General features: G+C 45.4%; 1 protein-coding gene across 1 annotated transcript in view; it reads right to left on the reverse strand.

The window, feature by feature from the left end:
* LOC146080750 (twisted gastrulation protein homolog 1-A-like) overlaps positions 1-24,674 on the reverse strand; it is a 35,994-nt gene extending 11,320 nt beyond the window's left edge. Inside the window, exons 1-3 of the mRNA XM_083188379.1 lie at positions 24,302-24,674; positions 19,353-19,472; positions 17,556-17,655 (exon numbers count right to left, since the gene is read on the reverse strand). Of these exons, the coding sequence (XP_083044505.1) occupies positions 17,556-17,655; positions 19,353-19,472; positions 24,302-24,550 (469 nt within the window). The 5' untranslated portion in view covers positions 24,551-24,674. The remainder of the gene's footprint in view (positions 1-17,555; positions 17,656-19,352; positions 19,473-24,301) is intronic.

Raw genomic sequence — 24,674 nt, forward strand, 5'->3', positions numbered from 1 at the left:
CCCAATTGGATTCCCCTGTAAGTGTCAGTTTGAAAAATGACAGTTACTGTAAGAGTTGATTGGATGGTATTTTCTCTCTTCAAGCTTTGATAAATCTTCCCCTTGAGCGGGGTACACACTGAGTTATACGTACCTAAATATATGGACGATATCGTTAACGATATAGCGTGCGTATCGTCCAGTACACAGGTTCTCAAACTCTGTCCTCAGGACCCCACACAGTGCATGTTTTCCAGGTCTCCTCACAGAATCACAGGTGAGATAATTAGCTCCACCTGTGGATCTTTTAAAATGTGTCAGTCAGTAATGAGTGCACCTGCCGGGTGGCTTGGAAAACGTGAACTGTGTGGGGTCCTGAGGACCGAGTTTGAGAACCCTTGGTCCAGTGTGTACGGTCAATATAATTAATAATGCAGCTGCAGATCGATAACGACTGGTCAGTGTGTATGCCATATATCATTCTCCCACAGCGCTGCCGATATAGTTAAATGTACCAGCGGCTGTGGGAATCACTGCAGTGTGTATAAAAAGAGGGGGGGATAGAACCACAGGCACAACCAAAGCTGCTGTACAGGGAGTGTGTAAGTCTCCCGATTGTTTAGTGTACAAAGCGAAAAGGGGGTACAGCGCTAGGTTTAACTGAAAGAAGTATACACTACCACATGTACATAGGTATATAACATTTATTGTACAAAGAAATAAATGAGAGCTTTCATAAAAACATATATAATGATAAAACGGTGTGGTAAAAACAATCTAACAGAGGCTCTCTGATATGAGTATAGCTCCACAGTGTGTGCACCAGCACATATATAGTTACCAGAGGGAGACGGAGAATGTGTACGATCTCCTTGGTGATTTGGCTGCATATAGTAAGTCCCAATCCGGATATATTGCCCAGTAGGTCCAGGAGTCTAATAAAGATGGATTAGGCAGTCCTTAAGGTATATGAATACCAGGCATGATGTTGCAATGGCTGCTTGAGAATGTAGGTCCTGGAGGGGGATGAACTGGTCCGGAGGTAAAGTGCAGGATTGTAGTGCAGTCTCGGTTGGTGCAAACAGGCAATAAAGTGCAGTGGAGTATAATGGAAGCTGCTCAACGCGTTTCGACGCTAGCTTGCGTCTTCATCAGGAGCTGGGGTATGAGGTCTTGTCCAGAGACCTTATATTTATACCCTAGATTGATTGTTCCCTTAGTTGCAGGTGTGGGAACTTGGACAGGTATTATGTTAAATATGGTTAAAAACATACATTAAATACAATCAAAAAGAACAATGTGGTAGGTATGCACAGGAGGGATGTGCAAAACATTAATATTATACAAACCAACAGTGAAAACAACTGATTTTAGAACACAGTATGGTGGTCAGGTGATCACATCACATGATCGGGATTAGTCACCTGATCCCGGATGTGATCTCAATGATCCAACTCAAATGAATCAGTTAATACCAATTGAATAACATTCTGTATATAGGTAGATAGCGTTATATATAGCGGAGTAAGCAAGATCTCTGTAGAGACGAGTTGTCATTATACATGAATCGGTATAAGTTTAGCATCCGCGCTCCATGATTAATGGAGGTGTCTGCCTCACGCACTTCCGGTTGGCAGAAGTGCGTGTGGTTGGCGGAAGTGGCCGTTCTATGGGCTCTGATGGGAGTCAGGCGTCTCCGTGAGTATTGGAGGCGTCTGACTTCCATATTTCCGTCTGGCACGGATGCGGATGGTTGGCGGAAGTGATTCTACTAGTGTCTCTGATCTGAGTCTGAGACATCTCTATGTAGCGCTCCGTTAGTTGCCGGAAAACAGTGTTCTTGGAAGGCGGAAATTGAAGTGCATTATACATATGGTTGGCAAATCATTCAGTTCTTTATATGGAGAAGAAACAGTGAAATATGGAGATATATATATCATAGACAATAAATAATTATAATAATGAAAATTTAAAAAAAAAAAAAAAAAAAAAAGCTAAACGGATATACAGTATGTTACTGTACCCATCCTTGCTGGCGGGTCGCCAGAACGTACGCGCTGGCGACCCGCCAGCGAGGAGACTGAGACGCAAGTGCGTCTCACGCGCACGCGCGTCTCAGTCTCCGGCGCTAGCGCGACGGAAACCCTGTCCGTCTCCGCCTCAGGGAGACGGACAGGGTTAGGGGGGGTTAGTGGGGGGTGCTGGCAGGCGGCGAGGACCCCGGGTTACCGCCGGCAAGCCGGCGGGGACCCGGGGAACTGATGGAAGCGCCGTCGGAAGGGGACGCGCACGCCCTCTCGGGCGCGTGCGTCCCCTTCTCACCATCGCCATGGCGCTGGCGGGGGATGGCGGCTGGCGACGCCAGCGCCATCCCCTGCAAAGATGGGACCTGACCCATCTGTATATATTTTTCCAATGGAGAGAATTGTGATGGGAATTTATTGATATATAAGGAGAGTATGACAAATAACAAAAATAGAAATCGAAATATAATAGATTAATATACATTCAGCTACTGGTATGAAGCAAGCAAGATATATAATATTATCGTTAGATAAATTCTACATGTAATTATACATTCTGGTATATATCCATATAAAAATGGATATATGCATAAATATATCTCAAGGGGTCGTCCACAATCATAATGTATATTTAATATGTGACCTATGCAATTAAGCATCATGCACATAAATGAACTGGATTGTGACGAAGGAAACTAAGATAATGGATATTGTACTTTGTTTAAATGTAACACAGAAAATACCTCATTCAAAGGGAATATGGGTGCAAAAAGGGGTGGATGAAACGGGGGAAGAGAGTAATGACAGAGGGGTATTCATATTACACTATTTAGCTCTAGTGCCTCGTTGAGGCCGTCTGGATGTAAACTGTTCAATTTAAAGGTCCAAAAGACCTCTTGACGACAGAGGGTCTTTTACCTATCCCCCCCCCCTTCAGGAGGGGGGAATATGTTCAAGACCAACAAGTTGTAGACCTTTGGGGTTATTTTGATGGAAATGGAGAAAATGTCTGGAAAGACTATGACTGGTTATGCCCTTAATGATATTCCGGCGGTGCTCCATGAAACGGATTTTAAGAGGACGTGTAGTCCGTCCTACGTATTTTAAGCTACATGGACAAATCAGCAAATATATGGTGAATTTAGTTTCACAATTAATAAAATGGTACTCTTTACTTAGAAGGGCGCCCATCTCGGCCATCTCGGGCATTGAATGCACTAAAAAATCAGGTGCGATGCGATAGACGAGATGCCCGAGATTTCCCATAGGGAACAATGTTAAATGTCTCAATTGACCCGATTTTCCTGTTCAATGCCTCAATTGACCCAATTTTTCCATAGGAAACAATGTTAAATGGGCCACAGAGGCCAAATAGGCACCCTGAAGTGAATAATGGCCACCCGAATTGTTAACGCCACCCCACGATCAACGTCAACCCGAAGCGTGGCGAGCGCAGTGAGCCCGCGAGGGGCGGCGGTACGCGTCCTACGACCTTTTCATACCCCCAGTATCCACGTCGGCGTGGAGTTGAGAATAGAAAGTGTGGCGAGCGCAGCGAGCCACCGAGCCCAAAGCGTGGCGAGCGCAGCGAGCCCCGCGAGGGGACGCGGATACCTTCACAGGTATCCGCGTCCCCTCGCGGGCTTCACAGCTGTCCGCGTACCCTCGCGGGGCTCGCTGCGCTCGCCACGCTTCGGGCTCGGTGGCTCGCTGCGCTCGCCACACTTTCTATTCTCAACTCCACGCCGATGTGGATAGTGGGGGTATGAAAAGGTCGTAGGACGCGTACCGCCGCCCCTCGCGGGCTCGCTGCGCTCGCCACGCATCGGGTTGACGTTGATCGTTGGGTGGCGTTAACAATTCGGGTGGCCATTATACACTTCAGGGTGCCTATTTGGCCTCTGTGGCCCATTTAACATTGTTTCCTATGGAAAAATCGGGTCAATTGAGGCATTGAACAGGAAAATTGGGTCAATTGAGACATTTAACATTGTTCCCTATGGGAAATCTCGGGCATCTCGTCGGTTGATCGCACCCGATTTTTTAGTGCATTCAATGCCCGAGATGCCCGAGATTTTTTACTAACGATGCCCACGATCAAAATCGTGGGCGCCCTTCTAAGTAAAGAGTACCAATAAAATTCCTTATTAGGATGGGTTCATCCTCGGTTGGTATCTGTAGAGTTCTATTGGCGGCAAAGTCACATGTGGTGCAGCGACTCTTGCCACATTTATAGAACCCCGCAGGTCTGGAAATCAGCCATGAATCTATGTTCGGATTCTCTGTTTTTTGTTGTTGTTCTTCACTAGATGTTCTTAAGTGGCTAGGGGCCAAAATAGTCTTTAAGGTCTTGTTTCTTTTGTATATGATGGTAGGTTTATTGGGCAAAAGGTCTTTTAAGATCCTATCATGTTTAAGTATACCATAATTTTTATTGATTATTTGTCTGATTTGAAAATGCGCTGTATTGTATTTACAGATGAATGCCATTTCATGCGGTTTATCTTGTTGTTTCTTAGTTCTGGGGACCAAAAGGTCCTCTCTTCTCATTTTGCGGACCTCGTCAAGGGCTTCTTGTAGGAGGGGGTCTGGGTATCCTCTCTCTTTAAATGAAGTGATAATATCAATAGCTTGTTCATTAAACAAGTCTATTGAAGAACAATTGCGACGAATCCGCATTAATTGTCCCTTGGGGATATTAACTTTCCAAGGTTTGTGGTGTGAACTTTTGTAATGCAGATACGAATGTGTATCTACAGTTTTGGTATAATTTGAAGTGGTAATGGTGGAGTTGACTATGTCCAGGGAAATATCCAAAAATTCAATGTGGGTGGGGTCAAAATGTGAAGTGAAAGATAAGTTGAATTGATTACAATTGAGTGAAGTGACAAAGTGTTGTGCTGTTTGATAGTCCCCATCCCAGCCGGAAATATGGAAGTCAGACGCCTCCAATACTCACGGAGACGCCTGACTCCCATCAGAGCCCATAGAACGGCCACTTCCACCTACCACACGCACTTCTGCCAACCGGAAGTGCGTGAGGCAGACACCTCCATTAATCATGGAGCGCGGATGCTAAACTTATACCGATTCATGTATAATGACAACTCGTCTCTACAGAGATCTGACTACTCCGCTATATATAACGCTATCTACCTATATACAGAATGTTATTCAATTGGTATTAACTGATTCATTTGAGTTGGATCATTGAGATCACATCCGGGATCAGGTGACTAATCCCGATCATGTGATGTGATCACCTGACCACCATACTGTGTTCTAAAATCAGTTGTTTTCACTGTTGGTTTGTATAATATTAATGTTTTGCACATCCCTCCTGTGCATACCTACCACATTGTTCTTTTTGATTGTATTTAATGTATGTTTTTAACCATATTTAACATAATACCTGTCCAAGTTCCCACACCTGCAACTAATGCCCCTTTCAGACCGCACTTTAAAAACGGTATATTGCCGTTTTTTTACCGTTTTAAAACGGTAATGTGTGCGGTCTGAAAGGTGCAGGACCACTTAACCGGTTAGAAAAAAACGTTTTTTTCTAACCGGTTAAAATGCAGGGTCCTGACTTCCGGTTCCTGCTTCCATGGGACCAGCAGCAGAGTGCTGAGCTCCCTGACCGCCCCGGCCAGCCAGCCACACTACGCCGCACAGGACCCCTCAAAACGCACCAGAAACCTGCAGGAAGCCCCTGCCGGCACCCCAACCCTGCCGATGCAGAAATTATTTGCCCAGGGGAGACTACAGCAGCACTGCCAGACTGCTGCTACGCTGGACGCCACATCCAAGATGGCCACCGCCACACAACACTCGAGGCAGCAGCCACAAACAGCGCAGACTGAGAAGGGTGAGATGTCTGCCCAGCCCCTACAAGGTCCCACCAGCACCCCAAGCCTACCAATATCAAAATCCCTGCCCCAGGGGAAGCCACAGCAGCAGCGCCAGCCAGCTACAGCACAGGGCGCCACATCCAAGATGGCCGCCGACACACAGCTCACAAGGCAGCAGGCACAGAGAGCACAGGCTGAGGCAGAGGAAATGTTTGCCCAGCCCCAAGTAAGTGCTGGAGAGGCCCCCTTTATACCCTCCACCCAGATAGATATGTTTGCTCCCTCCCCAACACCACCCCTGGGTTCAGCATTATCTTATGCAGATGTGGTCAGAGCCAAACAGGACACTATAAACCCCATTCTGGATGCACACGCTGCTAAGCTGCAGCAATCTGTACAGGACATTAAGTCACAACTTAAGCAGGTCTCCAAAAGGGTTACTGCAAATGAGACTCACCTGGGAGAAGCTTTCCAGGACATCTCAGCTTTAAAAACCACCACGGAATATCTGCAGAAATCCTCCTATTCCATGCAGAATAAACTGGACGATCTGGAAAATCGTTCCAGAAGGAATAACCTCCGTATTATAGGACTCCCTGAAACCTTAAAGGGCCCTGACCTATATGCCTTTCTCTCATCCACCCTCCCTGATCTACTGAGTGTTACAGAGGCCTGCACGGGCATAATCATTGAGAGGGCGCATAGGCTAGGCCCACCTCGCGATGACCGCACCAACAGACCCCGCCCGGTGATCTTTAAATGCCTCAACTTCCAACACAAAGAAGCCCTATGGATGGCATTTAGGCAAAACCGATCCCTTCAGTGGAATGGGAATAAACTTCTGATTTTCCAGGACTTCTCCGCAGAAGTCACGAGAGCGAGAAAGGAGTTCTCCCCGTTATGTACCAGACTGGTAAAAGACCGAGTGAAATTTGCGCTACTATATCCCGCTAAGCTGCGTCTGTTTTCAGGAAATTCTTTTAAGGAGTTCAGTACAGTACAAGACGCAGAGGCCTACCTATTGGAGCAAGCCCAAGCCTCCTTTTCACCGGTGGGCCCTGACGACACCAAAACTGATTGTGGCCAGTGACTTCATCTGAAACCCACTACCTGACGTCCAATCTACAACTGCCTTATTGTCCACCCCCATCTCATTCATCAGGGGACACACATCTTAGTCACTCCCACGCTGGACGTGGGATCGTTACTTACTGGCCCTAACCTGGATTCGTCCCCCCCCCCCCTCCCCGTGAGTCACTGGACTCTTTGGCTCTACGAGACTTATCCATGTGGACGGCAGCTTCCCCGATCACAGAACTTACTTAAGGTTTATTGCAAAAGTTCCAGGTTTTCTTTTTTGTGCGAATTTATTTTTGCATCTGATTTCCACCAGCTTTATACTGTTTGTCTTTCTTAACGTATATTGATAAGTATGTTATATTTAGCGGTTTTGTTTCGGCGCCAGTTGTGGGGCCTGGAGACCACGTTGGTCCCGACCTCAAGCTGGCCCTGAAAAATTATATATTTTATGGCCGGGGCGAGCCTTGTGGCTCATGTATCTGTTTCGCTTCCCCCCCAGGGGGCATGGTACCCAGTGGCCGTCTCTGCCGCTGGGACTCCAGAAGTCTCTTTGTATGTTTTGCATTGTTTGTTTTCCTTGAGGAGCTAGGGTGCAGAGGGGAACCCACCTTGCCCACGCAAGATCTACCCCTTCTTACTATGTTAAACTTGTGGGTTCCGCCTCCTACCCCCTGGTTGCTCCTATTCCCCCTCCTTGCCTCGTGTTCTTCCCTTCTGTCTTCTCCCCATGTCTTTTTGATAATATGTCTAGAGATGATCAGATTCATTTTAATACACAGTGTTGTGTGGCTCGGATATTGGGCGGTTGCACTGTATGGAAATTCGATCAGCTTTTCCCACTCATTAGATGATAATGGCTAATTTGAAGGTGGTAACATTGAATGTAGGTGGCTTCCACGTCCCTTCTAAGCGTAAGAAGACATTGCTTTACCTTCATAAGCTACAGGCGGATGTGGTGTTTCTCCAGGAGACGCACCTAACCCCCCAGGAAACTTTAAAATTGAACACAATGGGTTGGTCACTTTTGGCAGCATCCCCATACAACTCAAAATCTAGAGGGGTTGTCATTTTAACTAACAAGAGCACCCCAACTCAGGTGCACTGCACTGTTACTGACCCCGAAGGTAGATGGGTACTCGTGGACGCCACCGTACACTCAACTAGGATCACGATGTGTAATGTATATGCTCCTAATACCTTTTCCAAACTGTTTTTTAGGAACTTGGTTACCCTGTTAACACCATATATGGATACTACTATTGTATTGGCAGGTGATTTCAATGTTGTGGCCTCCAATGTGCTAGATAGGGACTCAGTAGCCAAAACCAGACGTCCCCCCCCCAGCCATGGGATCCAATATCTGATGTCTAGTCTTCACCTGACGGATGTCTGGAGGGCTTACAACCCAGTAGAACGCGAATTCACATGTCTGTCTGCAGCACACAGAACACTGTCTCGAATAGATTACATGTTATTATCCACACAGGCCTTTCCCCGGGTTCAAGATACTAAAATTGAAACGATCACCATATCGGATCACGCTGCATGCTGGCTCACCTTACACTCTTCCCAAGACAGGGGCACATACATAAACTGGAGATTCCCTAGCCACCTAGCTAACTCTACTAAATTTAAATCCCTACTTGAATCCACATGGATGGACTACAAACAAAATAATGAATCCACGTCCATTGCCTCCCCCCTCATGTACTGGCAGGCATCTAAACCTGTACTGCGGGGTGCAATAATCTCCTACACCTCCCACTTGCGTACAGAAAAAACTGCGCACTATTTAGAGGCGCAGGCATCTTTAACGGCAGCCTATCAGATTTTTAAAACGTCACCAACCAATGCAAACAAAATAGCGTTTACCCAGGCCAAAGCGATATTTGATGCCCTTCTGACTAAGCTCGAGACTAGGATCTCCTTCCAGACCCAAAGCAAATACCATAGATTTGGAGGTAAATCCAATCGGCTTATGACTAATCTACTACAGGGCCAACACCCCCCTACCACTATCACCGCCCTAAAGGATGATACGGGCACCCTTCATCATAAAGGAAGCGACATCTCAGCGGTCCTACATAAATTCTACTCGCAGCTATACACCGCCTCACCTGTAGACCAGGCTGGTAAAACGGCCTTTTGGGCCTCCACCTCAATCCCGACCCTAGGGACTGACAGTGCCACCAGTTTGTTGGCAGATATTTCGGAGGAAGAGGTATCTAGGGCAATTGGTCTCCTTAAGCCAGGAAAGGCACCGGGCCCTGATGGCCTGACAAGTGAGTACTACAAATTATTAGCTCCCAAACTGGTTACCCCATTAACAACCCTCTTCAACTCTTTCCTCAAAGGCACTCCTCAACCCCCATACTTTAATTCGGCACTCCTCAAGCTTATTTTAAAACCAGGCCGAGACCCCACCCTCCCCTCATCCTACCGACCAATATCACTTCTAAACACTGATTACAAGATCTACACGAAAATTCTAGCTGATAGGCTAAAAATTCTACTCCCTGAGATCATTCACAAGGACCAAACGGGCTTCATATGGGGCAGACATTCGGTCTTAAACATTAGGAAGCTCCTCACAGTCATGCAATACCACCAGTCATTGAAATCCCCATCACCTCAGGCCATCCTCTCCCTAGACGCCGAAAAGGCCTTTGACATGGTCTCCTGGGACCATCTTATCACCACACTGCAAAACTTTCAGTTCCCAGAACCATTTATAACCGCAATTATGAATCTCTACTCCCAATCTACATCCCAGATTCTGACCAATAATTACTTGTCTCCCCCGTTTAACCTGAAGCGAGGCACTCGACAGGGCTGCCCTCTCTCCCCACTCCTTTTCGCTCTGGCCCTAGAGCCCCTGGCTATTAAACTAAGAGCCTCCTCCGCGGTAACAGGAATTAAGGTTGGAGCCAGAGAGGTGAAGCTAAGTCTGTTCGCAGACGACATGCTTCTTTTCCTATCGAACCCCCCCAAATCCATCCCGGAAGCCATGGCAATCATAGACCATTTTGGATCCTTCTCGGGACTCAAGGTTAACTATGAGAAATCCCGTATTCTACCCCTAGCCTGGCCCCCATCATACCCCGATTCCTTCCCAGCATTGAGTCAGTTTAGCATTTGCACGGCCCCTATGAAATATTTAGGCATTATGATACCATTGCACCTTAATGCACTATACACTTCCAATTTTAAACCTGTATTGCAGGCCATTGCAAAACTATTAGAAAGATGGCACACTCTCCCTTTATCCCTCTATGGCCGAATCACGGTGATCAAAAGTGTAATTTTCCCTAAATTGTCTTACCTGCTGCAAATGCTCCCCCTCGCCCTCACTAAAGCAGATCTTTCCCGTTATAATACTATGGCCAATAAATTTATTTGGATGGGGAAAAAACCAAGAATGCCCCTTACCAGGCTGTTCCTTCCTAAAGCTGAGGGGGGATTTGCCTTACCCCAAGCGCAAAACTTCTCCCAAGCCGCCCACTTCAGATACGCCACAGATTGGCTTCTGAACAAGTCGTCATACACCAATGAAAACCTGGAACGTGCCCTCTTCCACCCTTTTGCTCCAGCAGCCTTGCTCCATACCCCACGCACCAAGCTTCCAAGCGTTATAAAAGACAACCTCCTTTTCAAAGAAACATACACAATGTGGATCACCATCCATAAAAGATTTGCTAGGAACCCAACTAGTAGCCCCCACGCTACGTTCTGGGGCAACCCGTCCTTTGCCCCAGGTCTAAATAATCACTTATTTCTGGAGTGGCGTCAGAAGGGCATCGCAGCTATCTGCAACGTTTTTGACCCAGGTGGAAAGATTCTCTCTTTCACAGAACTGGCCGACAAATTCCATCTCCCGCGATCCCAATTCTTTATGTATCTGCAAGCCCGTCACTATGCCCAGTCTTTACCCCCACCTTTTACATCCCCAGTAACCACAGATCCTATCCTTAGTCTACTAGCCCCACACAACGTCCTGGGCTATAGAATAAGAAATCTATACCAGTCACTCATTATACTCCCAAGAGACAAGCTCCTCCAAATGTTGGAAATTAAGTGGAAAACTGATATCCCCTCACTCCCACTGACCCAATCATTACTAAAAAATCTCCCCACCACTCTCAAACACTTGCAGTCTGCTTCTCTTCAGGAAACCCACTTGAAATTCCTTAACAGGGCCTATGTATCACAGCGGCAAAGGAGTCACTTTGTTCCGGGAGATCTGGGTCTCTGTCCTAAATGCAAGATAATAGGGGCCACCCTTTTCCATAATTTTTGGGAATGCGGCAAGATTAGAATTTTCTGGAGGAAAGTCCTGGGTTTCCTGAATACCTTATTTAACCTGCAACTCACATATGATCCCATCCCCATCCTTTTCCTTAACTTTAAAAATTGGACACTTGGACCGCATAAAAAAAGGATAATACCACTTCTTAGCTTGATACTGGCCCAGTCTAAAAAACTGATCCTGACCCACTGGATCCACAGGGTTACCCCGTCGCTTACGGAGTTGAAACACTCATTACTGAAAATCATGTATTATGAACGTCAGGCATCCCTACATGACATTGAGAAAGGTGTGATTCGTTTCTATGCTAAGTGGGACTTCTTTATTCAATCATTAGACCCAGAAATACAGTCTTCCATTCAGAAGATTTTCGAAAATACCACTTGGATCATGCTACGCCAGATTACATAGTATTGATCGTACTCTGAACCCCCCCCCCCTTTTTCTTTATCTCATAGTGAATGCTGTATTGTCTCATTTATTTGTCATCTTCCCTTCCTTGTCCTCCCACCCCCCTTTTTCCCCTTCCTCCCCTCTTTGTTCGTATGTGTTTAAATGTTCAGTTGGTGGTTTATGGCCAATGTTATGTTATGTTGGAGGAAAAGTCCAATTTGAAATAACGGCGGGAAATGAACCACCGTTACACGGTAGGGTGCCACATACGTGGCCACCCCTGAGTTACTTCTCCATCTCTCCCTCCTAGCTGGACCTGTATTAGTCTCAAAACTTTGTACGGTGGCTTTGTCTACTACCGACAAGTTATGCTTTAGTAATTTATATTCATAGTTTGCGAGATAAGCAGACCGGAGACTGTGTACAATGCATGCCGTAGACCTCTTCTGATGTAACAGTTTACCTGTATTTGTATTTTATTATTATTTGTTTTGTTTTCTCTATTTTCAAAAAAAAAACTACAATAAAACGTTTATAAAAAAAAAAAAAAAAAAAAAAATGCAGGGTCCTACCCGTTTCAGAACCGGTATTTTAGGCTCAAAATCGGTTCTGAAACGGTATTTAGGACCCAGCCAATGAGCTGGGTCCTAAATTCAGCACAGTGAATACTTAATGAGCGCTCATTAAGTATTCACAGCACTGGAGCCCCCCCGCGCGTGTCGACGCCCCCCGCGCGTGTCGACGCCCCCCCCCCCGCGTGTCGGCGCCCCCCCGTGTCGACTTACCCCGTGCCGGTATCTCCGTTGTGGTTCCCGGCACTGCAGCTCAGTATGCTCGGAAAGCACTTATGAAAAAAGTGTCTTTCAGAAAATGGCTGCCCCCATACGAAAGACAGTTTTTTTAAACAGGGTTTCCTATGGGGCAGCCATTTTCTGGAAGACACTTTTTTCATAAGTGCTTTCCGAGCATACTGAGCTGCAGTGCCGGGATCCACAACGGAGGTACCGGCACGGGGTAAGTCGACACGGGGGGGGGGCCGCCGACACGCGGAGGGGTGGGGGGGGTGGGGGCGTCGACATGCGCGGGGGGCGTCGACATGCGCGGGGGGCGTCGACATGCTCTCGGTCGACACGCGCGAGGGGGGGGGGGCTGCACGGAGGGGAGGGCTGAAGGCTGCACTGGCTTTGACCCTGTATTTGGAAAGTTTCCAAAAACGGGTCTGCCAGTGTCAAAAAATCGGCACTTAAACGGTAATATACCGTTTAAGTGCTGCGGTGTGAAAGGGGTTTTATCTGGCAGACCCGTTTTTGGAAACGTTTCCAAATACAGGGTCAAAGCCAGTTATGCGGTCTGAAAGCAGCATAAGGGAACAATCAATCCAGGGTATAAATATAAGGTCTCTGGACAAGACCTTATACCCCAGCTCCTGATGAAGACGCAAGCTAGCGTCGAAACGCGTTGAGCAGCTTCCATTATACTCCACTGCACTTTATTGCCTGTTTGCACCAACCGAGACTGCACTACAATCCTGCACTTTACCTCCGGACCAGTTCATCCCCCTCCAGGACCTACATTCTCAAGCAGCCATTGCAACATCATGCCTGGTATTCATATACCTTAAGGACTGCCTAATCCATCTTTATTAGACTCCTGGACCTACTGGGCAATATATCCGGATTGGGACTTACTATATGCAGCCAAATCACCAAGGAGATCGTACACATTCTCCGTCTCCCTCTGGTAACTATATATGTGCTGGTGCACACACTGTGGAGCTATACTCATATCAGAGAGCCTCTGTTAGATTGTTTTTACCACACCGTTTTATCATTATATATGTTTTTATGAGAGCTCTCATTTATTTCTTTGTACAATAAATGTTATATACCTATGTACATGTGGTAGTGTATACTTCTTTCAGTTAAACCTAGCGCTGTACCCCCTTTTCGCTTTGATCACTGCAGTGTGTACCTAACATTAGTGTGTAATACACATTCAGGGCCGGCGCTACCCGCTCAGCGGGTCCTGCAAAGCAGGGAGGCGCCGTGCTGAAAAGGCGCACTCCCTTGCTCTGCGAAAGTTGCCTGTGCCGCAGCACAGGTCAGTGCTGCTGCATAAAAAAAAGCGGCGGCGGCGCCTGTTTCCCCCAGATCGCGATCAATGACAGGCACTTAGGAGCCGGGAACGCTCAGTGTCAGCGTGGACTCTCGGCAGCAGCGTCGCGGAGATCAAAGCAGTGGCGTGAGGAGGAGGACGGGAGTGACAGGGAGCTACAGTACTGCTAGCAGGAATCAGCTCGGAGGAGAGGCTGGGGCAGGGGCGGATTGGCCATTAGATCTACTAGTGGCAGCCTCAGGCTCAGCTCAGTGAAGTCCGTCCCCGTGCCGTGTGGCCCTGCCTCCGCTCCGACTGTCACTGATGGATCAGATGTGGCCCGGCCCGCCTCCTCCCGAACGTTACCTCAGACCGAGCTCCCTCTCACCCGCCCTGTGCTGTCCTCCTGCGCTGTCCTGGCTTGCGATGTGACGTGCTGTGGGCACACCACGCTCACTCCTGCCCGCCCTGGCCTGCGCTGTCCTTCAGCGTCCCGCCCGCCGTGTGCTTGTGCATCGGCGCAGACGGCTCCACTCCACTCCTAGCTAAGCTGTGCTGTAGAGCGTGGGCGTGCTGTTCTCCTGGCCGGCACCAACTGTCCTAATGATGTTCTATGCAGGAGGGGAAGGATGTATGCTTGCTGGTGCAGGTGAGGGCACCATTGGTAGCTAAATTCTTATGCTGAGCCTGTAATGTTTATGCCGACTTTCTGGTGTTTGTGCGGGGCAGGAGACAGAGGGTGCTGGAAGCAAAAAATGGCAGTACTCTCAGGTCTTATGAATAAATCACATCAAGCTCAGATGTTCACTTCGATGCTTTGGTTGAGCTTGGTGTAATTTATACATAAGACCCGAAAGTACTGCCATTTTTGCATACTGCATTAGGTAACATGTTTCCCTGGAGGGCATGCGGGCAAGTATATAAATTGAAGGATACAGTGAGTGACATCAATTTTGGAAATAAATATATATATATATATATATATATATATATATATAAAACCACTGACACCTCACCTGTCTTGCACTACTGGGGGTATATGTGCATCTGGTACTGCTCTATTGCCATATTTGTATCTGGCCCCCATGTGTATCACACACCCATTTTCATTGGCCACGCTCTATGTGATGTGTCCACACCAAGGGGAGTTGGTGCGCATGTGGGCATATAATGTGTATCTTGCACTGCTGTGGGCATATAATGTGTATCTTGCACTGCTGTGGGCATATAATGTGTATCTGGCACTGTGGAGAGCATATAATGTGTATCTAGCACTGAATATTGTTTATTTTCTTATTCAATCTTCAAAATGGGAGGGGCAAAACTAAGCAGGAGTAGCTATGAGTAGAGGGGAGGGGGTCAGAATTCTTAAACTGCCCCCATAAAAGTAAAGTCTAGATCTGCTACTGCCTGCCTCCCCGAGGATCCTGTTCATCGCCGCCAGGTAAATGTTGTCATCAATCAATCAAATTAAAATATGAGCACGTCCAGTCCCGGGTCCCCGCCTGCCGCCGACCCCGCACCCAGTGCCCTACTAATGTATGTGGCTTTGCCTCCTCCCGCCCGCTGTTCTACGGGACTCAGGGAACAGCGGGCGTGAGGAGGTGAGGCCGCATCTAGTAGCAGGGCACTGGGTTCGGCGGCAGGTGGAGACCCGGGACTGGTTGTGCTCATATTTTTATTTGACTGATTGATGACAACATCAACATGGCAACGATTGGCCGGGACTCACATTTTTATTTTATAATGAGGATCTGGTTTTTATATTTAAAACATCTTTAAAACACTGCTACAGAGTCTGAGGACTCGAGGAGGTGGGGCAATTGACAGCTCCGCTCAGAGGGCAGGAGGAGGCGGGCCGCATTCAGCAGGGCAGGCCAGGCACTGTGCACTGTAGCCTGGGAGTGGGAGGAGGCTATGTCCTCAGTGGAGTGGAGAAGTCAGGTGACACTGACAGACAGACTCTGCTCTGACTGTCAATGTGTGTCTATGTGACATGTGCGTGGTGACATCATGACGTCACTGCGTACATTAGAAGTGCAACCTGTGCTGGGGCAGGATGGAAGGAAGCTGCCAAACCCCTTGAGTTGTGCAGCAAAATCAACAGTGCAGTGTGCAGACGAATTACACTACCTACCAGGCCTGTAGAAACTCACCTGTGAGTAAGCACTGACTGCCAGGCTGCAGTGTGTGTGTTTAATTTTTTGTTTTCCCTTTATCCAGTAATAATAAGAATTGTATTGATAATCTTGTAGTGGACTTTAATAAGCTAAAAAAACTCCAGTTTAAATTTTCTGCCACTTATTTAACGTTCTGTCTTTTTGTTGTAATCTCATCTCATTGGCTATGTCATGCTGGCTTTCAGTGTATGCTTCATCATTCTCAGTGGTGCTGCCCATTGAATTTGTATATTTTCCCTGTGTTTTTGTGAGTTTACTTCGGGTACTCCGGTTTCCTCCCACAATCAGAAATATACTGGTCGGTTCATTGGCTTCCAACAAATTAACTCTAGAATGTCTGTGTGTGCTGCGCTGCAGAATATGTGTGTGCTATATAATAACTGGTAATAATATTCTCTGTACAACAGTTTTGGCTCATTCTGTGTAATATATTGTTGGCATTACGTATTTAAGCAGTGCTGCTGTCAGCCACTGGTGTGGGCATTACTTAGGAGCAGCGCTACTTCTGTCGGCAACTGGTGTGGTCATTGCGTATAAACAGATACTACTGTCAGTTACTTATTATGTATAAGCAGCAAGCACTACTACTACTGTCGGTAACTGTGGGCAATATGTATAAGCTGCGCTACTACTGTGGGTATATGAAGGAGTACTCAGGGCATTACATTTAGCATAATGTGTGTCAAGGGGCATCATGATGTATGGTATAATGTGTTATGGGCATTAGTGTGTAGCATAATGTGTAATGGGCATTACAGTGTGCTGCATATTGTGTTAGGGGCGTCAAGATGTCTTACATAATGTATAATGGGCATTACTGTGTGTGGTATAATGTGCTATGAGCAGTATGATGTTTTTGGTACTTTTATGTGGCCACACCCCTTCCCCATGAAGCCACACCCCTTCCCCATGAAGCCACATTCTCGCTATATTGACTGGTAGGCCAGTCAACAATTCCCTTTCTGGCACAGGGCACCAAAATGGCCAGATATGGCACTGGTGCTGTATAATATGAATAAGATTGTGCTACTGTGTGGTGTAATTTGGAATGGGAGTACTACTGTATGGCCATGCTCCTTCCTTGTGAGTCCACACGTCTTTCTTTCAGTGTGCGCTGTCCCTATGTAAAGTATAGAAGGGCGCAAATTTATAGTTTGCAGGAGGGCGCCAAACACCCTAGCACCGGCCCTGTACACATTGGTACAATCAGAAGTAGAATCACAGTATATGGGTCATAGAAGCTCATGTATATGTGAAGGTAACTCTATTGTCTATAGGTGCCATTATTGCACTACTATGTGTTGGATATTTAATTGTGTTGTAACAGTAGTTTTCAGACTTTGACGATGGCATAAAATGACACTGGTATTCCATTCCATGTCATTGGTGAAATATAAACTATGCTTGAACTGTACTATTAATAAAGGCTCTTTAATATCACAGTTGTAGTAAACAGCTACACACTCTCAAATAGGTGTGTGACTGCATTATTGTCAATACATCCACACCAACTGTACATTCAAGGAATGTGTCTACTATTGTGGTGTTTATATTTCTAATCCACAAGTCAGTGTGTGAGGTTTTTGTTCCCTCTTGTGTGTTTGTGCCCAGCCACTATGATGTCATGTTGGCATACAGTACTACTTACCAACACAGCTGCAGCACTGCTCCCACAGACTGCCCAGACACAGCATGCATTCCTGACAGCAGGGACAATCCTCTCCTTTAATGTTACATTGGCAGAGCTCCTGCAGGGAGAACATGTGAACACTCTGTCAGTGTGACACACAGAAGTCATGAACTGTGCCAGGAAACTTGGTAGAGGACAGGCCACAAATGAGAGGAGATGTTTAATGTGGAAATGTTTTTTTCCACAAGACAGGCACATCTAAATACAGCTTAAAGTGACATTTATAAGATCAAGTACAACACATCAGATGTGGCTACATATATATACTGCTTGAGTATTCTCTGTAGAAGGTAAGGGCCTGATTCAGTTTGGATCGCATATGCTAAGTTGCACCGTCCTTCCCTGTTATCACCTCTGCCTGTCAATCAATCGTGTTTTGCGGCGCTACTCGTATATGCAAATAAACTTGAATTAGGCCCTATATGCCCTTTTTACTGCAAATTCATTCTGTCTTCTTAGTATTACAATGATTTATCTTCCTTCAGATGAACTTTCATTATTGGCTTGTGCATGATTGCCACTGATGGTTTATTACAGGGTTTGGGAACCAACATCTACACTGCAATGTTTCAGCTAATGAGGCCAGAGCAAAACACCAGCCAGGCCATGTTTCTGGATAAAGTGGTTTCACAGAGTCAGATGTGAACCGCTCAAATTTGTGGGACATTTACCCAAAATAGTGAGAACTATTCATACCTCTCAACAGTCCCATTTTAGCGGGACAGTCCCGATTATCAGGGCCTGTCCCGCTGTCCCGCCCGCAGTGTCCGCGGTGAGGAGGGGCGGCTGCTAAACAGCGGGGAATAAACGCTATGCGCACAGCGTCTATTCCCGCAGCCAGGGGGCTGGGGGCATGGCTAGAGGCTCACAGAGCCTCTGGGTCATGCCCCCATATCATTAAAATGGGGGTGTGGCCTAACTGAAGAGCCACTAGTATAGGCCACGCCCCCACGCCCGCCTCCGCCTCCTCCAAAGTTGGGAGGTATGAACTATTTAAGCTTTAGTAAATGTACCCCTTGGTCTGAGGCAGTGCTTCTCACATCCAGTACTCCCGATATAAGGGGTAAACTTACTAAAGTGTCTAACAATGAAAATAGGTGCTGTTACCCATAGCAACCAATCAGATTCTGTCTATCACTAGAGAATGATAGACCAAATCTGATCACCTCTTTCCATTTTTAGTAACTTTACTAATAACAATTTATATTTTCCAGGTCTCCTCATACAATCACAAGTAGCACCGCCTGTGGATCTTTTAACCCCTTCAGTGGTAATCCCGAGAATTTTCCGGGCCTTGCTTCAGTTCCCAGTCTGGCAAGCCCGGCAAATTCTCGGGATTGCCACTGTTTAGCACCGGGCAGTGCCACTGTGCTGATCACTGAAATTGGCCGTGCCTCTCCCCCTCCCCCCTTGGCTGTTGTGTTACAACCTGCGGTGCCGGGTTCTGACATGCCGGGTGCTGTGGCTGACATAGTGCTCAGCGGCGCTGCCCGGCCCCAGGAGACAGTGTGGTGGTTTTTTTTTAGGGAGCTCTTCCCCTAAAAAACTCGCCCAGTGGGGAGCGCTCCCTATAAAAAAAAACACCACTGAAGGAGTTAAAGTATATCAATCAATAATGAATGCACCTGTGCTCCAACAAGGAGATCCAGAAAACATACATTGGGTTTCAACAAGGAGATCCAGAAAACATGCATTGTTAGTGTGTCGGATGACTGGTCTAGCTTATATGGATCCAAACCTTCACCAATCACTTACCTGCAGCAGACACTTGCTAACGTCACTTGCACAGAGAGCTTTGTTGCATCCGCTTACAGAGGAGATCACAGAGCAGCATGCTGCAGCAAACAGGAGCCCCTCCGGGTGCCATTTCCTCACCTGCCAGAATTGGAGACAACTAGTGATTGCTATTACCAAGTGGCAGAAAGCTGTCCTGTACATAATACAGTGTCAGACAGAATACCTCATTGGAATATAGTAGCAGTATAATTACATACATAACATAAATACAGCACCAGTAATATGTCACTTCCACTACGTAATTCTCCACTTTGTGCCAGTCACAATAATCTGATGTTATAATAACAAACAACAGGTATAAATAGTGCCAGCAGATAAATATTTTGTAAAGAATAAGTGTTACCTTTCAGTGTCACCCTGCAGTAAATTGGTATGAAACAGTAGTTACGGTAACCTTTTTCTGAAATTCCAAATAACAGGATGTGCGAGCAGTTGGGCCACATCTACAGCTAAGTTGCACAGTTCTGATTGTTACTTAAGGCGCCCGCACACACTGTGCAATTTGCTCCGTGTATTTTGTAGTAGATTGTATCAAATCTAGTTAAAAATGCACGTGATACGCTACAACAGCGTGTGTTTTGAACTACCGTAGATGGAATGTGACCTAGTATAAAAAGCACAGGCTGCACATACTTTTTGTACATTGCAAAATGCAGATTAACTGGACCAAATGAGTATGTAATAGTTCCCTCTGTCACTAAAATGCCTATTGGGGGGTAGAGGTGGGTGGGGGGGGGGGGGGGGGGCAAAAGAAAGAGTGAGTGGAGTAAAAAGGAAAGAGGGAAAGAGAGAGAGAGAAAAAGAGAGAGGATGTCAGGAAGAGAGAGAGAGAGAGAGAGAGAGAGAGAGAGAGAGAGAGAGAGAGAGAAGGACAGTGCTAGGTAGAAAGAGGAGGGATACCGAGAGACTGTCATGGAGAGGTAGAGGGAGGAAAGAGAAAAGGGAAGCACAGGGAAAGAAGTGGGGAGGAGAGAGATAGAGGAGATTAGTGGCAGAGAGAGATAAAGAGACAGGTGAGAGGATTGAGATAAAGGGGGAGCAAGGGTTAGAGACAGCATGGAGGAGAGGGGGTAAGGGAAAAGAGAGATATAGCAGGGGAGAGAGAAAAAGAGGAGAGACAATAAGGGAGAAGGAGGGTGACAAAGTCACAGGGGGGGGGGGGAGAGAGGAAAAGTGTGGAGAGAGAAAAGGGTACGAGCAAAAAATATGAAAGCCGGGGTAGCAGGGGAAGAGAGGGGGAGTGAGAGAGGTGAGGTGAGAGAGGGTTAGGTGATGAGGGTTGAGAAGGGGTAAGGTGTTGGGGCAGTGTGAGAGGGGATGAGGTGAGAAGTGGGGGGGGGCAGATCTCAATCTCATCAGCATGGCCGGTCTCCCGCCCACAGATGCTGGCAGCCACCGGGTCTCCTGTTCCCACTGCCTCCAGGAGGGGTCACAGGATGGCGGCACAACACTATTTTCAAAAAATAGCAGTTACCCCAGAGCAGTTGCATCCAATGCACACTCTATAGTTACACCATTGCTGGATCCTATCTTCCACCAATCATGATCCAGAAAGATCAGAGATTTAGAAATTTTTAATCTGGGCGTATGACACACCTAATTAACAAGTCAAATTCTCAACTGGGCACCATATACAATAACCAATAGCAGAAACAAGATTTACCCTTTATACTCGCTTCCTTCAATTTGTGCTTATACCATCTTTTATAGTTACCTATAGCAACTCATGCTGCTCTGTTGAAACAGTGGGTGTAATATTATGTACCTTGATATCACTTATTGTTACACAGATATGCTACATGGGACCTCTGATTGTTATCCTTAACTGAAGCATTTTGTGCATTTTTCTTTCTACTTCCACGTGTTTCAATGTGTTTAAAAAGAACAGTGTGTTATATTGTACCCATATACTTATGTCCTTGTATTTGGGACAGTGGGTATAATATTACATTCCTTGACATTGCTTACAGTTACACTGATATGTTATACAGGAGCTATACTGGATGATTTGCACCCGATATTACACTTTTTTTATTACCGGTACTTCTGTTTTTTATGTGAGTCCAAGTTTAAGGTATTAAAAGTAACCTTTTAACTACCAGTTTAGTGTGCTCCAACTAGTTTACTTTTCCCTTGTTTTCCTATAGGAGTACCACCGGTGCTTTATATTGTTTCTGTAATTTTTGTTATGAAACTATTATATAGCAAATATTAAAGATTATATATTAAGTGTTTTAGTATACCAGTTCATTACGTCTTTTAACTCCTCACCCAATATTTTTGGTTAAAATCAGTGCACTTCCGAATCCACAGTGCTTGTTGCCATATACATGGACAGCATCTATCTAGCAATAGTGTGGCCATTTAAATAGCCAAGGTAAATCACATGTGACAAAAATAGTTTTTTTGAATGTGCAACATATGCCTGTAAATTATATTTATGCCCTGTGCAGGTTATTTTCCATTCCTTACTTAGTGTTGCTGTGAATGCTGTGTATATGGAACATTCATGTTTTACATTTTTACTAGCTAAATATATTATTAGTGATACAGCATCTGATAACAGGGGACAATACACAATAAATTGTATCCTTATTTTCCTGGGTGAAAATATATGCTGATAACAGACATACAGGGGGAAATTTACTAAAGGAAATTTGTAAAAAAAAATAGGTGTATTTGTATCCAGAAATACACTTATTTTTGACATTTACTATCCCGAAAATACGGCAATTCGTATTCGTATTGATAGCACATCAATACGAATTGCCGTATTTTCGGGATAGTAAATACCAAAAATACGGTAAGTGTATTTCTGGATACAAATACACCTATTTTTTTTTACAAGTTTCCTTTAGTAAATTTCCCCCACAATGTTAATATTTTCAATGTGGAAGTTTCTGTCAGATAAATTAAGTCAGGCTTTGATTTGTGTACTTTGTGTAGCCAACGAAAATGTTTGTACTGTGAGTAGTGGGCATTATGTATTCCACTTTTTGCTCACTTGTCACAGAGAATTTGACACTTTTGCTTAAAGTGTATCTATTGTACAGGTTTGCAGGCATTAAATAGAGAGGTTGTACTACTGTACCAATAAAACCTGTAAAAAAAAAAAGGTACTTGTGAGTTATCCGGGCGTCCGATTTTTAAATCGGGTCGGATCGGGACATCGCATCGCATCGCATGCGACCATCGGATGCGATGCGATGCGATGCGATGACCCGATTTTTCCATAGGAATCAATGTTAAAATGGACTGAGTCCATTTTAACATGGAATTCAATGGGAAAAAGGGGTCCTTTTCATACCCCTACTATCCAAGTGGGCATGGAGTTGGATATAAACCTGTGGCGAGCGTAGCGAGCCACCGAGCCCGAAGCGTGGCGAGCGTAGCGAGCCCCGCGAGGGGACACGGAATACCGTCCCCTCGCGGGGCTCGCTTCGCTCGCCACGCTTCGGGCTCGGTGGCTCGCTACGCTCGCCACAGGTTTATATCCAACTCCATGCCCACTTGGATAGTAGGGGTATGAAAAGGACCCCTTTTTCCCATTGAATTCCATGTTAAAATGGACTCAGTCCATTTTAACATTGATTCCTATGGAAAAATCGGGTCATCGCATCCGATGGTCGCATGCGATGCGATGCGATGCGATATCGTATCGCATCGCATCTGATTGTATGCCTTAACTTAAGGCATACAATCAAAAAATCGGACGCCCGGATAACTCACAAGTACCAAAAAAAATTGCCTAAATTGTGACTACTTGGCAGCAAAGAGGAGAATTTGTTCTATTTGAAGGAATATTTGTTTAAACTTAGCTATTCCATTGGTTTTACCGTGCTGATTCACTTACTTATGTCATGACGCTGGTAACGTAAAAGCTGTAAATTTGTACAATATACTAGTATTAATGTCTACAGCAGGTAATCTAAATTGTAAGATTAGTATTGTAACATTTTGTTTAATGAGTCGATTTGCAATAGTTTTATTATTGACACATTAATTAGAATTATTTTATTTATTAAAAATAAATGATAAGTATAAATATTCATAAATAATCTTATTTAAAAATATGGAATCTTAAAAAAACAGTTTTCAAGAATTTTCAAATATTTTTAAAATAATATCGTTTCAAATTTTAGTTTTTTGCAAGGCAGAAATCTCAGGCTCATTCAGGTGCTGGGAAACACTGAAAAGTTTGTCCTTTTTGTAGACTTTTAATTTCCCACCTCGGGAAGCAGAGCGGCTAGAAAGGACGCATTTATGTGATCAGCGGTAATACCTGAATTTACATTGTCACGTCCTTAGTGTGACACACACATTACACACGTTACTGTACATTGAATTCAGAATATTCATTGGTTGGGTCAAAAGTTGTCCTTTGAAATCAGGAGCTGTTGGTTTCAGCGGAAAATTGTTGAAATTCCTATTTATGTTGTATTTTCATAATGCCATCTAAAGGGTCTATGGCTCTTCTGTAGATATAAAACTGGGCAACTCTTAGTTTTACCACCACTGGCTAAAAACTATGTGAACATGTTTGCTGGCGTGAGCCAATGTGAATGAAGGTAATCACATTTGTTAATCGTGTACCGCATACAGTACCCTTTAACATAAAAGGATAACTGATATTAGGGGAGGGGGGGGGGTGTAATAGGGTGAGAGAATCCAAAACTCTCACAAAATCTCTCACTTTCTGATTCTCACACCCTATTACATTCCCCCTATATGCAATTTAGCATAATATATATATACAGTATATATATACATACAATGTTAATCAAATAAGCATAATACTATATGTGTGCATTAATGTTTCCAGATATATATGCATCTCCCAATGCTTTCATTATTCTGTAGCTGCAACCCAGAAAGCACCCTCATTGTAACCAAAATCTTAAACTTACCTTCCTCTCCATAAGCACTATCCAAAAGTCCAGTAGTTGTTCCGCTGTCTCTGAGAAGCACCGTGCCCTGTGTGGAGAGACGGTGTGTAGCAGAGGAGGGTGATGTATAAGAAAGCGTGAAGTGTAAGGAAAAAGAGAGAGAGCCTGTGGGTGGAAGAAGGATAAGGGGGAGTAGTTGAACAGAGGGGGAAGACTGTCACAGAGAAACTCAATATCTATGGAGAGTATGCAAAGAAAAACAAGGCACATGTGGAAAAGATTATAATTTGGATGGGAGCCAAGATACAATGTGGATCTGGAGGTAGAAAGTCAGCAGCTACAGGGGGAAGGGAAATCAATAGGAAGCACTCAATGTGCAGCGCACATTAATACA

This window comes from Crinia signifera, chromosome 1 (assembly GCF_055691185.1).
Source record: "Crinia signifera chromosome 1, ASM5569118v1, whole genome shotgun sequence".
In the NCBI taxonomy this organism is placed as follows: Eukaryota; Metazoa; Chordata; class Amphibia; order Anura; family Myobatrachidae; genus Crinia; species Crinia signifera.